This window comes from Thamnophis sirtalis, unplaced genomic scaffold (genome assembly GCF_051295495.1).
Source record: "Thamnophis sirtalis isolate CommonGarterSnake01/CBP01778 unplaced genomic scaffold, rThaSir2_p1.2 scaffold_5, whole genome shotgun sequence".
Classification (NCBI taxonomy): domain Eukaryota; kingdom Metazoa; phylum Chordata; class Lepidosauria; order Squamata; family Natricidae; genus Thamnophis; species Thamnophis sirtalis.
The window spans coordinates 131,120,999-131,132,224 of record NW_028261385.1 but is presented as its reverse complement, the minus strand read 5'-3'; the positions used below and the strand labels follow the sequence as shown (position 1 = coordinate 131,132,224).

The 11,226-nt window shown below is 40.0% G+C and overlaps 1 protein-coding gene across 2 annotated transcripts; it reads right to left on the bottom strand.

Moving 5' to 3' along the window:
* Positions 1 to 546: 546 nt before the first annotated feature.
* On the bottom strand, positions 547 to 10,105 carry LOC148045644 (uncharacterized). Of its 2 annotated transcripts, XM_087715163.1 has the most exons (5): positions 10,038 to 10,105; positions 9,301 to 9,367; positions 3,075 to 3,139; positions 2,437 to 2,511; positions 547 to 1,368 (listed from the first exon to the last, which is right to left on the bottom strand). In XM_087715163.1, exons 2-5 carry the CDS (start codon positions 9,347 to 9,349, stop codon positions 688 to 690), a joined length of 870 nt encoding a protein of 289 aa, XP_087571289.1. In that variant the 5' UTR covers positions 9,350 to 9,367; positions 10,038 to 10,105; the 3' UTR covers positions 547 to 687. The 2 variants fall into 2 exon arrangements, with proteins under 2 accessions (XP_087571289.1, XP_087571290.1); XM_087715164.1 differs by lacking the exon at positions 2,437 to 2,511.
* Between the last annotated feature and the right edge of the window lie 1,121 nt (positions 10,106 to 11,226).

Below are 11,226 nucleotides of genomic sequence, written 5' to 3'. Positions count from 1 at the left end.
AGTGGTGCTGCCAAGTAGCCATTTTGTAGGCACAAAGTCTGTCTTTTTGGAGTGCTAAAATGCTAAATCCCTTAGCGTTCTTCTTAATTGGTTAAGTGTCTGTTTGATTTACACAGCCACAAATTTTTCCAATTCAGTTTACTGTGAAAAGATAGGACTAAATTCAATGCACACAATCTCCTTCAAAGTGAACCAGGAAGGAATTTCTTTAGACAATGCCTCTAATTGTGTTTTTTTTAAAATATTATGACTTCTCTAAAAATTAGTAAAAATCACAATGTATTGGCTAAAGCAGTGTTTTTCAACCTTGGCAACTTGAAGATGTCCGGACTTCAACTCCCAGAATTCCCCAGCCAGCATTCGCTGGCTGGGGAATTCTGGGAGTTGAAGTCCGGACATCTTCAAGTTGCCAAGGTTGAAAAACACTGGGCTAAAGTGATTAAGAGGCAAATGCTTTTCCACAAGCATTTGGTTGGATGATCTAGGCCGAAGAAAAGAAAAGAAAGATTAACTGAGAAAATATTTCTGAAGTTTTTAATTCCTGCTCAGATAGTACAGCGTGTAAGCGTGTGGACTGCAGAAATCCATAGCATATTTGGATTCTTCCTGGAATGGATATTATGTAGAAATCAGCTGAAACTGTAAAATTACTGAAAAGTCTTTAAAATGCTATTTGTTCTTCTGCTACTAATTTATGATATTCCACAGCAAGTGTTCAATGCTCTCCACGTTCTCTTCAAGCCATTTCATGACCATAAGGCAATTCCCTTGCAAGGCTGTTACAAATTCTCTTCCTAGCTTTTGTGCCTTTAAACCCACAGTGAAAAAGTCCCATGTGAAATTCCGGGAGGATGTTTCTTTGACTGTAGCATAACCTTCCAGCCATTTATTGGCTGCTGCACTGTAATTATCTAATAACTGTTCTAAGAATCGTACATGATCTTCTATGTGCTGGATTTGAATTTCAGTGTATATTTTGAGGTTACTACCTTGCATCTTCAGGGCTTTGTAGATAATTATAGGAGCTTCCTCCAACCACGTATGCAAGGTACTGTTAGAATATTCCAGTGACAAATTTGCTTTGTTATTATCTTTATTCCAACATTTGTCATGGAGTACAATCGCTTTAGCCAGCATATAATCAGGATGTTTCATATATCTGTTGTGAAACTCTTGTAGGGCCCAAAAGTACATATTGAGCCACACATTAAGATCTCTAGTATGTTCTTCGAGCCATTCCCCTAAGTTCTTGATACGGTTATTGGCCAGTTTATCTAAAGCTCCTACTTGCTCGTTCATTGATTGGTCAAACTTTTGCAAGAGAAGAGCTATGGCTTTAATGTGTTCCTCAAACCTTTCTCCAACTACCTAAGGGAACACAATGTATGTAAAAATAAATGTGATATTAGTGGTATTAGTTATATACTCTTTGTATGTGTAAATACAAATGCACATCTGCATATATCAAAAGAAATCACCATTTTTGACAAGTGCCATGTAAAATTGAAGGAAAGACAAAAAGAGAGAGCATAGGTTGGGGATGCAGGAAAATGATCCTTGCAATATACAGGAAAACTATGAATCCAAGACCATTCTTAGGTTTCTTAGTAACTGATAATACATCCATACGTTTGTCTGACCCAGTGATCTCCACCTTTTTTGGTAACAAAGACCAGTTTCAAGGAACACATTTTTTCCATGGACCAGGGGTGGAGGTGGGGAATGGCTTTGGTTTCACTCACTTGCCCACCACTCACCTCCAATTTTCCACCATGCAACTTCTCTGAAAGATCTTGGTTCTAGTTCATACGCTACTCTTATGTCTCCTCTAACCTGCCTCTTCCCAACTCAACTTTATCTATGATAAATGTCCCAGACAGTGTGATGTTTCTCTTTAAAGTAGATGTGTTTCATGGTTCTTTGGCTTGCCCTTTTCTGCTCTAGAGTCGTCCCTGAAGAGAACAAATTGTGCATTTTTTCCACCCCAAATGGGCCTGATGATGATTAGGGAAACTATGCCAAAACTAAGCAGGGGGAATTTATATTAATCCAATTGGCTTGATTATTTATACACTGTATGTTAAATTTCCAGGGACTTCACTTTAATTCGCAGATGGATGCATTATACTAATACTGGGTATTTCAACTTCTAGTATGGCAACATTTACTTCACTCCTTAGTTCCTTTCTATAAGACTTAACTGCCTCATTTAGGCTAGATCAAATCCAATGTTTGGCTATGAATGTGCAGAAGAGTAATCTTCTTACATGGAGGAAAAAACTTTTAGACATTAATTGTTGAGAATTGGGGTTTAAATGGAGAAACAGATGCTGCTTTCTTTTTGTTTTGTGCCATATTTGTTTTCAAATAGCCAAAAGCTGTTAGCAACCAGCTGGATTTTATTGACTCTGTAGCTATTGTAGCACTTAGACTTACCTGGTTTCTCCGAAAATAAGACCCAGCCGGAAAATAGCTCTTGCATGATTTTTCAGGATGCTCGTAATATAAGCCCTACCCCAAAATAAGCCCTAGTTAAGATCCGCAGCAGCCAGAGGTGTTTAGTACTATATTTCCCATAAAATAATACCTAACTGGAAAATAAGCCATAATGTGTCTTTTGAAGCAAAAATTTATAAGACCCAGTCTTATTTTGGGGGGAACACAATATATACCACTTCACAGTGTTTTACAGGCATCGCTAAATTGTTTACAAAGTCAACCTATTGCCCCCAACAATCTGGGGCTTCACTTTACCGACCTTGGAATGGAAGGCTGAATCAACCTTGAGCCGGTGAGAATCAAACTGTCGAACTGCTGGAAGCCGGCAGTCAGCAGAAGTAGTCTGCAGTACTGCATTCTAACCACTGCACCACCACGGCTCTTAAATTATAAAGCAGTTATGGAGAAACTAATAACAACAAAACCAATTTACCAATAACTAATGGTCATATAGTCTGGGAAATGCATTCCCAGCACGTTTAGAGGTCACTAGACTGGGAAAGCTGGTTTGATAGAACCTTTGACCTAATGATATACTCATCTCGGCAAATCTACATTAGTGTAATGCATCATACCTGAAGAGAGTGGTACCAAGAGTTACTTCCATCTTGGGGCTCTTTCTGGGAACTCCAGGTTCTCTCTAGCCAAAGAAAGCATTGATAAATTAGTGTGTAACATCATTGTCTTGCAAATGGTCTCTAGGAAATTAGATTAAGTTTACACGAAATGTATGTTTTTTCCAGAAGTAGTTGTGTTCATGTTTTTAGGATACAAAAAAACCCCACAAGTTCTTCCATTCATAAGGACAGAAATATTTTGAATCTTTTCACTTGTCAATAATAATAATAACAACAACAACAACAACAACAACAACAACAACAACAACTCCGCCGTTGCCGGTCCCAAGCCCGGATGAGAAAGGAGGAGGGTTGGGGTCAGGTTGGCATCTGGTCCCGTAAAAAAAAACCCGCCAACCCATACAATATGGTGAAAAAAACAAATAAGAATTCCATACCGCATCGGTCGTCGTGCGGGTTAACAAGGGCCGCGGCGGATGTTGGGGTCCCTGGACATCCGTCGACAAGTGGGCTACAAGTGGACCAGCCAACAAAACGACAAAAATATAGTGCAGATGAAAACCGTGCCATAATGGCCTGTTACTACAACTCAGAGCCAGAAAAAAGAGGCTATTTAAAGCGAATGTATGAATTATGGAAACAACAATATCCAGATTCAAATGTTAGTGAACAACGACTAGCAGATCAAAGGCGATTTATTATACGGAATAAAGTGTTTAGTGAAGTTGAACATGAGGAAATTCAGGCAAATTGCAAAACCCAAAAAACAATATCACAAGCGGAAATAACTGATATTCAAGACACAACTAAAGACATTATAGTAGAACTCCCAGAAGAAGCTCTCAGGGAGGAAATAACATCACCACCACTAGAACCAGTTATCACTGAACCAACTGATGAATTAACTCAAAAACAAAAAGAATTGAAGGATAAGATCATGGAGCATTTTCTGCTTAATGAGGAAAGGCAACATTTACCATCACTAAAAACTGTGCCCAATGGCCAATTAATTAAATGCAAAGAAAATGAAGCCTACAAATACTTAGGCATTCTGCAGTTGGATAACATCAAGCATGGAGAAGTAAAAACTATTGTCAGGCGAGAGTACACCAACAGAGTTAGGAAAATTTTGAAATCTAAATTGAATGGTGGAAATACAATCAAGGCCATAAATACCTGGGCAATACCAGTTATAAGATACACAGCTGGTATAGTTAACTGGACACAAGCTGATTTGGACCTTTTGGACCGAAAAACCAGGAAACTAATGACAATGCACTACAGTTTACATCCATGTGGTGATACTGATAGACTGTACCTGCCACGAAAATCAGGTGGCAGAGGATTATTACAAGTGAAGCAAACAGTTGAAGAAGAAAAACATGCACTGGCTGATTATTTAAAAGAAAGTCAAGAACATCTATTAATCGAAGTAAAGAACAAAAATCTACTGAAGGCCCAACAGACGAAACAAGAATACAGAAAAGATGTGATAAAATCAAGAATGGAGAGTTGGCAGAACAAAGCACTGCATGGCCAATTTCTTGAAAAAATAAAAGATAAAGTGGACAGTGAACAAACTTGGTTATGGCTAAAAACAGGTACATTAAAGAAAGAAACAGAGTCACTAATCCTGGCTGCGAAAGAACAAGCTATCCGCACAAATGCCATTAAGGCCAAAATCGAAAAATCCTCTGATGATGCCAAATGCAGACTTTGCAAAGAAGCTGATGAAACTGTTGATCACATCCTCAGCTGCTGTAAAAAAATGGTGCAGACTGATTATAAATTGCAGCACAATTCAGTAGCACAAATGATCCACTGGAATTTGTGCAAAAATTATAATATTAAAACAGCAACAAACTGGTGGGAACATCAGCCTGAAAAAGTCACCGAAAATCAGATGGTCAAGATCTTGTGGGATTTTCGCATACAAACAGACAAGATACTGGCGCATAATACACCAGACATCACACTGGTTGAGAAAAATAAGGTCACAATCATAGACATCGCAATACCAGGGGATAGCAGGGTCGCCGAGAAGGAACATGAAAAAATCGCAAAATACCAGGACTTAAAAATTGAAATTCAATGACTATGGCACAAACCAGCAGTGGTAATTCCAGTGGTAATTGGCACACTGGGTGCTATTCCAAAAGCACTGGAATTACATTTAAAACAGTTAAAAATTGACAAAATCACCATCAGTCAAATGCAAAAAGCCGCACTGCTTGGATCTGCACGCATATCACGAAAATACGTTACGACACCCTAGGCCCCTGGGTGGGGCCCGACTAGTAACCAATGCCAAATCTGGCGAAACAACTGGCCTCTGTGATACAATTGTATAATAATGATGATGATGATGATGATGATGGTGGTGGTGGTGGTGGTGGTGGTAACATCAGCCTGAAAAAGTCACTGAAAATCAGATGGTCAAGATCTTGTGCGATTTCCGTATACAAACGGACAAAATACTGGCGCATAATACACCAGACATCACACTGGTTGAGAAAAATAAGGTCACAATCATAGACATCGCAATACCAGGTGATAGCAGGGTCGCCAAGAAGGAACATGAAAAAATCGCAAAATATCAGGACTTAAAAATTGAAATTCAACGACTATGGCACAAACCAGCAGTGGTAATTCCAGTGGCAATTGGCACACTGGGTGCTATTCCAAAAGCACTGGAATTACATTTAAAACAGTTAAAAATTGACAAAATCACCATCAGTCAAATGCAAAAAGCCGCACTGCTTGGATCTGCACGCATATTACGAAAATACGTTGCGACGTCCTAGGTCCCTGGGTGGGGCCCGACTAGTAACCAATGCCAAATCCGGCGAAACAACTGGCTGCTGTGATACAATTGTATAATAATGATGTTAGCTTTAAGTTCTATTAGAACAGGGGTCCCCAAATTTGGCAACTTTAAGTCTTGTGGACTTCAAGTTGAAGTCCACAAGTCTTAAAGTTGCCACGTTTGAAGAACTCTGTATTAGAAGATGTTTAATGAAGCAGAATATCTTTCAAAGCCAGTAAAGTTTGTGGAAACGGAATGAAGCTGAAGACCAGTAAGATCTGGAAAAGTTGGAGTGCTCCAAATCCTGACTGCAAAGCACCTTGTGGGACCTGGGAGACACACCTTCTTGATAGTGTGAGATTCATATGGACTCAGCCCTGTTGGACTTCCATAAAGCTGTAAAAACCCGATTCAGGATATGAAATATTATGGTGATGTCTGCTTCCAAGTCTAGTTTTTGATGGGGGATGTGTTGAAATTTTTCTCTTCCCTGATGTCCACCATCCACTCTGATCTTAAGGGCGTGTTTTTAGTTATTACTTATCTGGTGCTTTTACCCTTAAGGTGTGAAGTACCTAGGGTTAACTTGAAAATTAACTATGTAAATGTTTGTGCTGTCTGGACTATCATGTACTTAGTGTAGATTTTAATTAAAATTATATTTTAGATAAAGGTGCAATCACAAATACGTCACAAAATACTTTTGAGGAGGTATGTAGGTCTAGACAGTGTGGAATTCAATTTTTTTACTACTGGTTCTGTGGGTGTGGTTTGGTGGGCGTGGCAGGGGAAGGATACTGTAAAATCTCCATTCCCTCCCCACTCCAGGGGAAGGTTACTGCAAAATCCCCATTCCCTCCTGATCAGCTGGGACTCAGGAGGCTGAAAATAGATGGGGCGGGGCCAGTCAGAGGTGGTATTTGCAGGTTCTCTGAACTACTCAAAATTTCCGCTACTGGTTCTCCAGAACTGGTCAGAACCTGCTGAATACCACCTCTGGTCTAGAAATGTATTATACTCCCATACAGGGATAGGGAACCTGTGGCCATTCAGCTGAACTACAACTCTCACCAGACTGAGCCTGCTGGGAGTTTTAGTTTAATAATACCTGAAAGACCGAAGTTATTCACTCCTGATGCAGTATGGAAGCTGTCTTTTCAGGGTTTCAATTTGAGATGCCTGCCACTGAATCTGGGGCCCCAAACTTAAGTCTACAGCAGAGCTCCAAGAATACTTTTCTGTGCTGAGGATCCTATTGCAGCTGGCTCTTTGTGACATGAGGAGCTGTGTTTGAACAATGGTTGATTATGAACAGCACCTATTCAGCAAAGGCAAAAATATTCCAGTTGTGATTCATCCTTGTTTCAATCTGAGCCAAGAGTTTGCTTTATACTCTGGGCAAAAAAAAGGGGGTATTATATAATTAGCACTTCCTATACAGAATTCTTATGTGTGATGTTTATTTGGAGTTACTTTGGGGTATGTTTTGACTTTGGCAAAAGTTGTAATGCTATAATTAAAGAAAAACAAATAACTTTCATAGGCACAGCTGATTACACTGATTAGGCAATCTTTTCTATGCGTGATCAGCTCTTGGGACGATGGTTTGACACACCTTCAGTGGAGGTTGTGCAGTTGATGTTGCTAGGGAGAAAGTTGATCGTTCTTTTAGAGAAAAGAAAATGTTTTTGATCTTCACATATTAATTTACAAAGAAGGAGAATAAGAAGTGTTCATTGCCTGGGGAAATTCTCTCAGGGGTATTTCTCGGATTTCACAGAGCTTAGTTATCAGCTGCGTCATGAATGAACAACCCCATGGGGTTTTGGGGAAGTGGGAAAAACTAGGAAGCCGTGAGGTGATGGTGTACAGCAAAAAAAATTCACGGACCCTTTTTTGCTTGTTTTTGGGCCCCCAACCCTGCAGGAGCACTTTACAAGCCTCCTAAGGCAGTGTTTCTCAACCTTGGCAACTTGAAGATGTCCGGACCTCAACTCCCAGAATTCTGGGAGTTGAAATCCGGACATCTTCAAGTTGCCAAGGTTGAGAAACACTGTCCTAAGGGCTATTCATGCCTTTTTTGGGGGGAAAATGGGCCCATTTTTGTGAAAAATAGACCATTTTTGGGAGGTTTGCACAGTGCAAAAACTTTTTTTTAAATTTTCCTCTTCAAAACCTTGCTGTGTCTTATACTCCGGTGCATCTTATACTCTGAAAAATATGGTATCTTTGGTAAAAATCTGGATAAAAGATCTTATGGAGCTTCGTATAAATGTTTGTACACAATGTCTATGGAGATTCTCAATCATCCAGGTCATGGTTGTTCCAAAGGGGCTTTTTCAAGAGGAAACTTGTTTTTCTTTGTTTTTCCTTGAAGATCTTTTGTTTCTCACCTGAGAAGCTTCTTCAGAACTGAAGAAGCTTCTGGGATGAGAAACAAAACAACTTCAAGGAAAAACAAAGTAACTCCAGTTTGTATACAATGTTAATATGAACAGGAGTAAATAGATCAATAGCATAGCATAGAATAGAATATAACTTTATTACAGAAAGGCCATCATGGAGAAAATCTTATCTATGTCAGTGTTTCTCAATCTTGGCAATTTGAAGATGTGTGAACTTCAACTCCCAGAATTCCTGGCCCATTAACAACCTGTGAACTTCAACTCCCAGAATTCACAGCCCTTTTATGACATATGGACTTCAACTCCCGGAATTCCTGGCCCTTTTATGACCTGTGAACTTTAACTCGCAGAATTTCCAGCAAAGCTGACTGGGGAAACCTGGAGTTGAAATCCACACATCTTCAAGTTGTCAAGGCTGAGAAACACTGAACTATGTGTTTGCTAAGAGTTAACAAGAACTTGATGGCATATAACCAAGCAATCTTTGCTGGTAAGGATATTATCAATATATAAATTTGCATATATTTAATATCTATATCTCTTATCTTTCTTTTTTAAACATGCGGATCAGAACCTATGGTTTTTAAACTGGAAAATTAATATTATTCCTACTACTCTTGTTTTTCTAGACAACTAATTCTCTGTGGCTCAATAGAAATACAAAGGAGGCTAGAACAAAGACTAATATGAAAACAGCACAGCAATACAAAGAAACTAAAAATCAGAAAGGAGAGCAATAAATTAAAATACTGTAATATGTAACGATTACATGCCTGTGAAAATAAAAAACCATCATCTGGTATCAAAAGGACCATATTATAGGTGCTCAAGAGCTTTTTGGGGAAGCATTCCACAAATAGGATGCTATCCTTAAAAGATTTATGATTCCAGTGCATGTGTATGCTCCTTGGTACCAGTGACTCTTATCCTCGGAAAGAAACATGCAGTTGGCAATATCATTGGTGTAATGAATTCCAGTATCCAGATGTGGATTTAGGGAAATGACCCTTACCAGGAAAGAAAGTCATCAAGTGCAATGCCAGAAACAGCAGTAGGTTCATGATCAATTAAAAGTGCACCTGTAAGAGTTCAGAAAGAGAATCCAGTCAATGGATCTGTTGCTTAAAAGGTTGCCAGTTGGAGTGTGGTCAACTCAGATGAAACAACAGAAACTTTTTCTGAAAAAGTGGCCAAAATCCTCATACTGTATGTGCAACAGTCAATATGGATGTCCACCTGACCAACATCAACAATCAAGCCATACCACCTAAATATAGGGAGCCTTCTGAGAACAACTTTGAACAACTTGTCTTTGGAACAAAATTTATAGCAGGGTAGGAAGATATGCCAGATATTGATTCAGTATTCCCTGCTCCCCCCATCCCACACAGATAAGATATAAGCAAATTGTTTCTTGGTAATAATTTTTGACAGGCAATATGTGCCTGAAGTCAAACTCTTTTCAGTTCCTTTACACAGTGCTCCTGCAATACCGGCCCTCCATGATGCACAGCAATACCCCTAAATGAGCTGATGGATTCTGTGGATGGATTGGTTATTGACTGTCATCCTTGGGGATTTTAATTTATCCCTAGGCAGCAGTGAACCTGGGGGCACTGCAAAGTTTATAGTCCCCATGGCAGTCATGGACCTGTTGTTGAGAGTCCAGCCTATCTTGGAGGACTCACACAGGATCTGGTGCTGTTCGTGGAGCAGGTGCAACTTCTATCTGAAGATAGAGGACATTACCATCTGTCCTTTGTCATAGTCAGGTCATTCTCTAATTGCTTTTCAAGGAATTGGTGCTTCCTCTCCCTGCAGGGAGAAAGGACGTATTGGAACAGTCCATCCCAGGCACCTAGCCGACCATTTAAAGCAGAAATGTAGCTTTGTTCCCTTGAATTGTAGTTTGCTTTATAGATGTTTGCTTAATAAATTGTTTTTTTAACCTTCTGAAGCTACCTGGAATTGTTTGGAGTCAGACAACTTAATAAATAGACAACTGAAATACATTATAAATCATAGGAAAGAAAGGCACATGCGTGCATAAAAATCATTGTAAATTCAAACATATATCACACACATGAAATTCTGCCATGTGTATCTTCAGTGCTACCAACCACTATTTCCAAACAAGAATGTTTTGCTAATTAACAAGCTAATCTATAACATTTTGAATATTAGATTAATAGAAACAGAGTCCTTCTAACAGCTGCTATAAAGCAAATGATTATTCTATCCATGTTGCTGATAAGGGAAGGGAGGAGGAGGACTAATTCTAATGGTTTGCCTTCCTAATCAATTAATCGATGACAGAAGTCTGTGTCCCCCAGAAATCTCTTAATTCATTGCCATTTTAGCTTGTGATCATCAAGGGTTGGGAGCTTTGTCTATCACTGAAGCCCATATGCTTCCCCAGAAGCTACTGCTCAAACTACATGGATATCTACCGCAAATCTATTTATCCCAGAAAGACTGGACTGGACTACTGCAATGCGCTCTACATGGGGCAGCCTTTGAAGAGTATTCGGAGACTACAACTCGTCCAGAATGCAGCCGCGCGAGGGATTGGTACACCCACGTTACACCTATCGTCCGCGAGCTGCACTGGCTACCGATCGGTCTCCGGATACGCTTCAAAGTGCTAGTCGTAACTTATAAAGCCCTTCATGGTATTGGACCTGGGTACTTGAGAGACCGCCTGCTGCCAATTACCTCCCATAGACCCGTTAGATCGCACAGGGTCGGCCTCCTCCGGGTTCCGTCTACCAGCCAATGCCATCTGGCTACCACCTGGGGGAGGGCCTTCTCTGTAGCAGCTCCAGCCCTTTGGAATGAACTCCCTGCGGAGATTCGGACCCTCACCTCTCTCCAGGCCTTCCGGAAAGCCGTCAAAACCTGGCTGTGCCGGCAGGCCTGGGGTTGATGAGTTCCCCTC

Coding starts and splice junctions, on each gene's coding strand:
- LOC148045644 (XM_087715163.1), bottom strand. CDS start 9,349: ATGAACCTACTGCTGTTTCTGGCATTGCACTTGATGACTTTCTTTCCT. Junction 3,140..9,300: donor CTTGATGACTTTCTTTCCTG/GTAAGGGTCATT, acceptor TTCTTTGGCTAG/AGAGAACCTGGAGTTCCCAG. Junction 2,512..3,074: donor CTTGGTACCACTCTCTTCAG/GTATGATGCATT, acceptor ATTTTGGGGTAG/GGCTTATATTACGAGCATCC.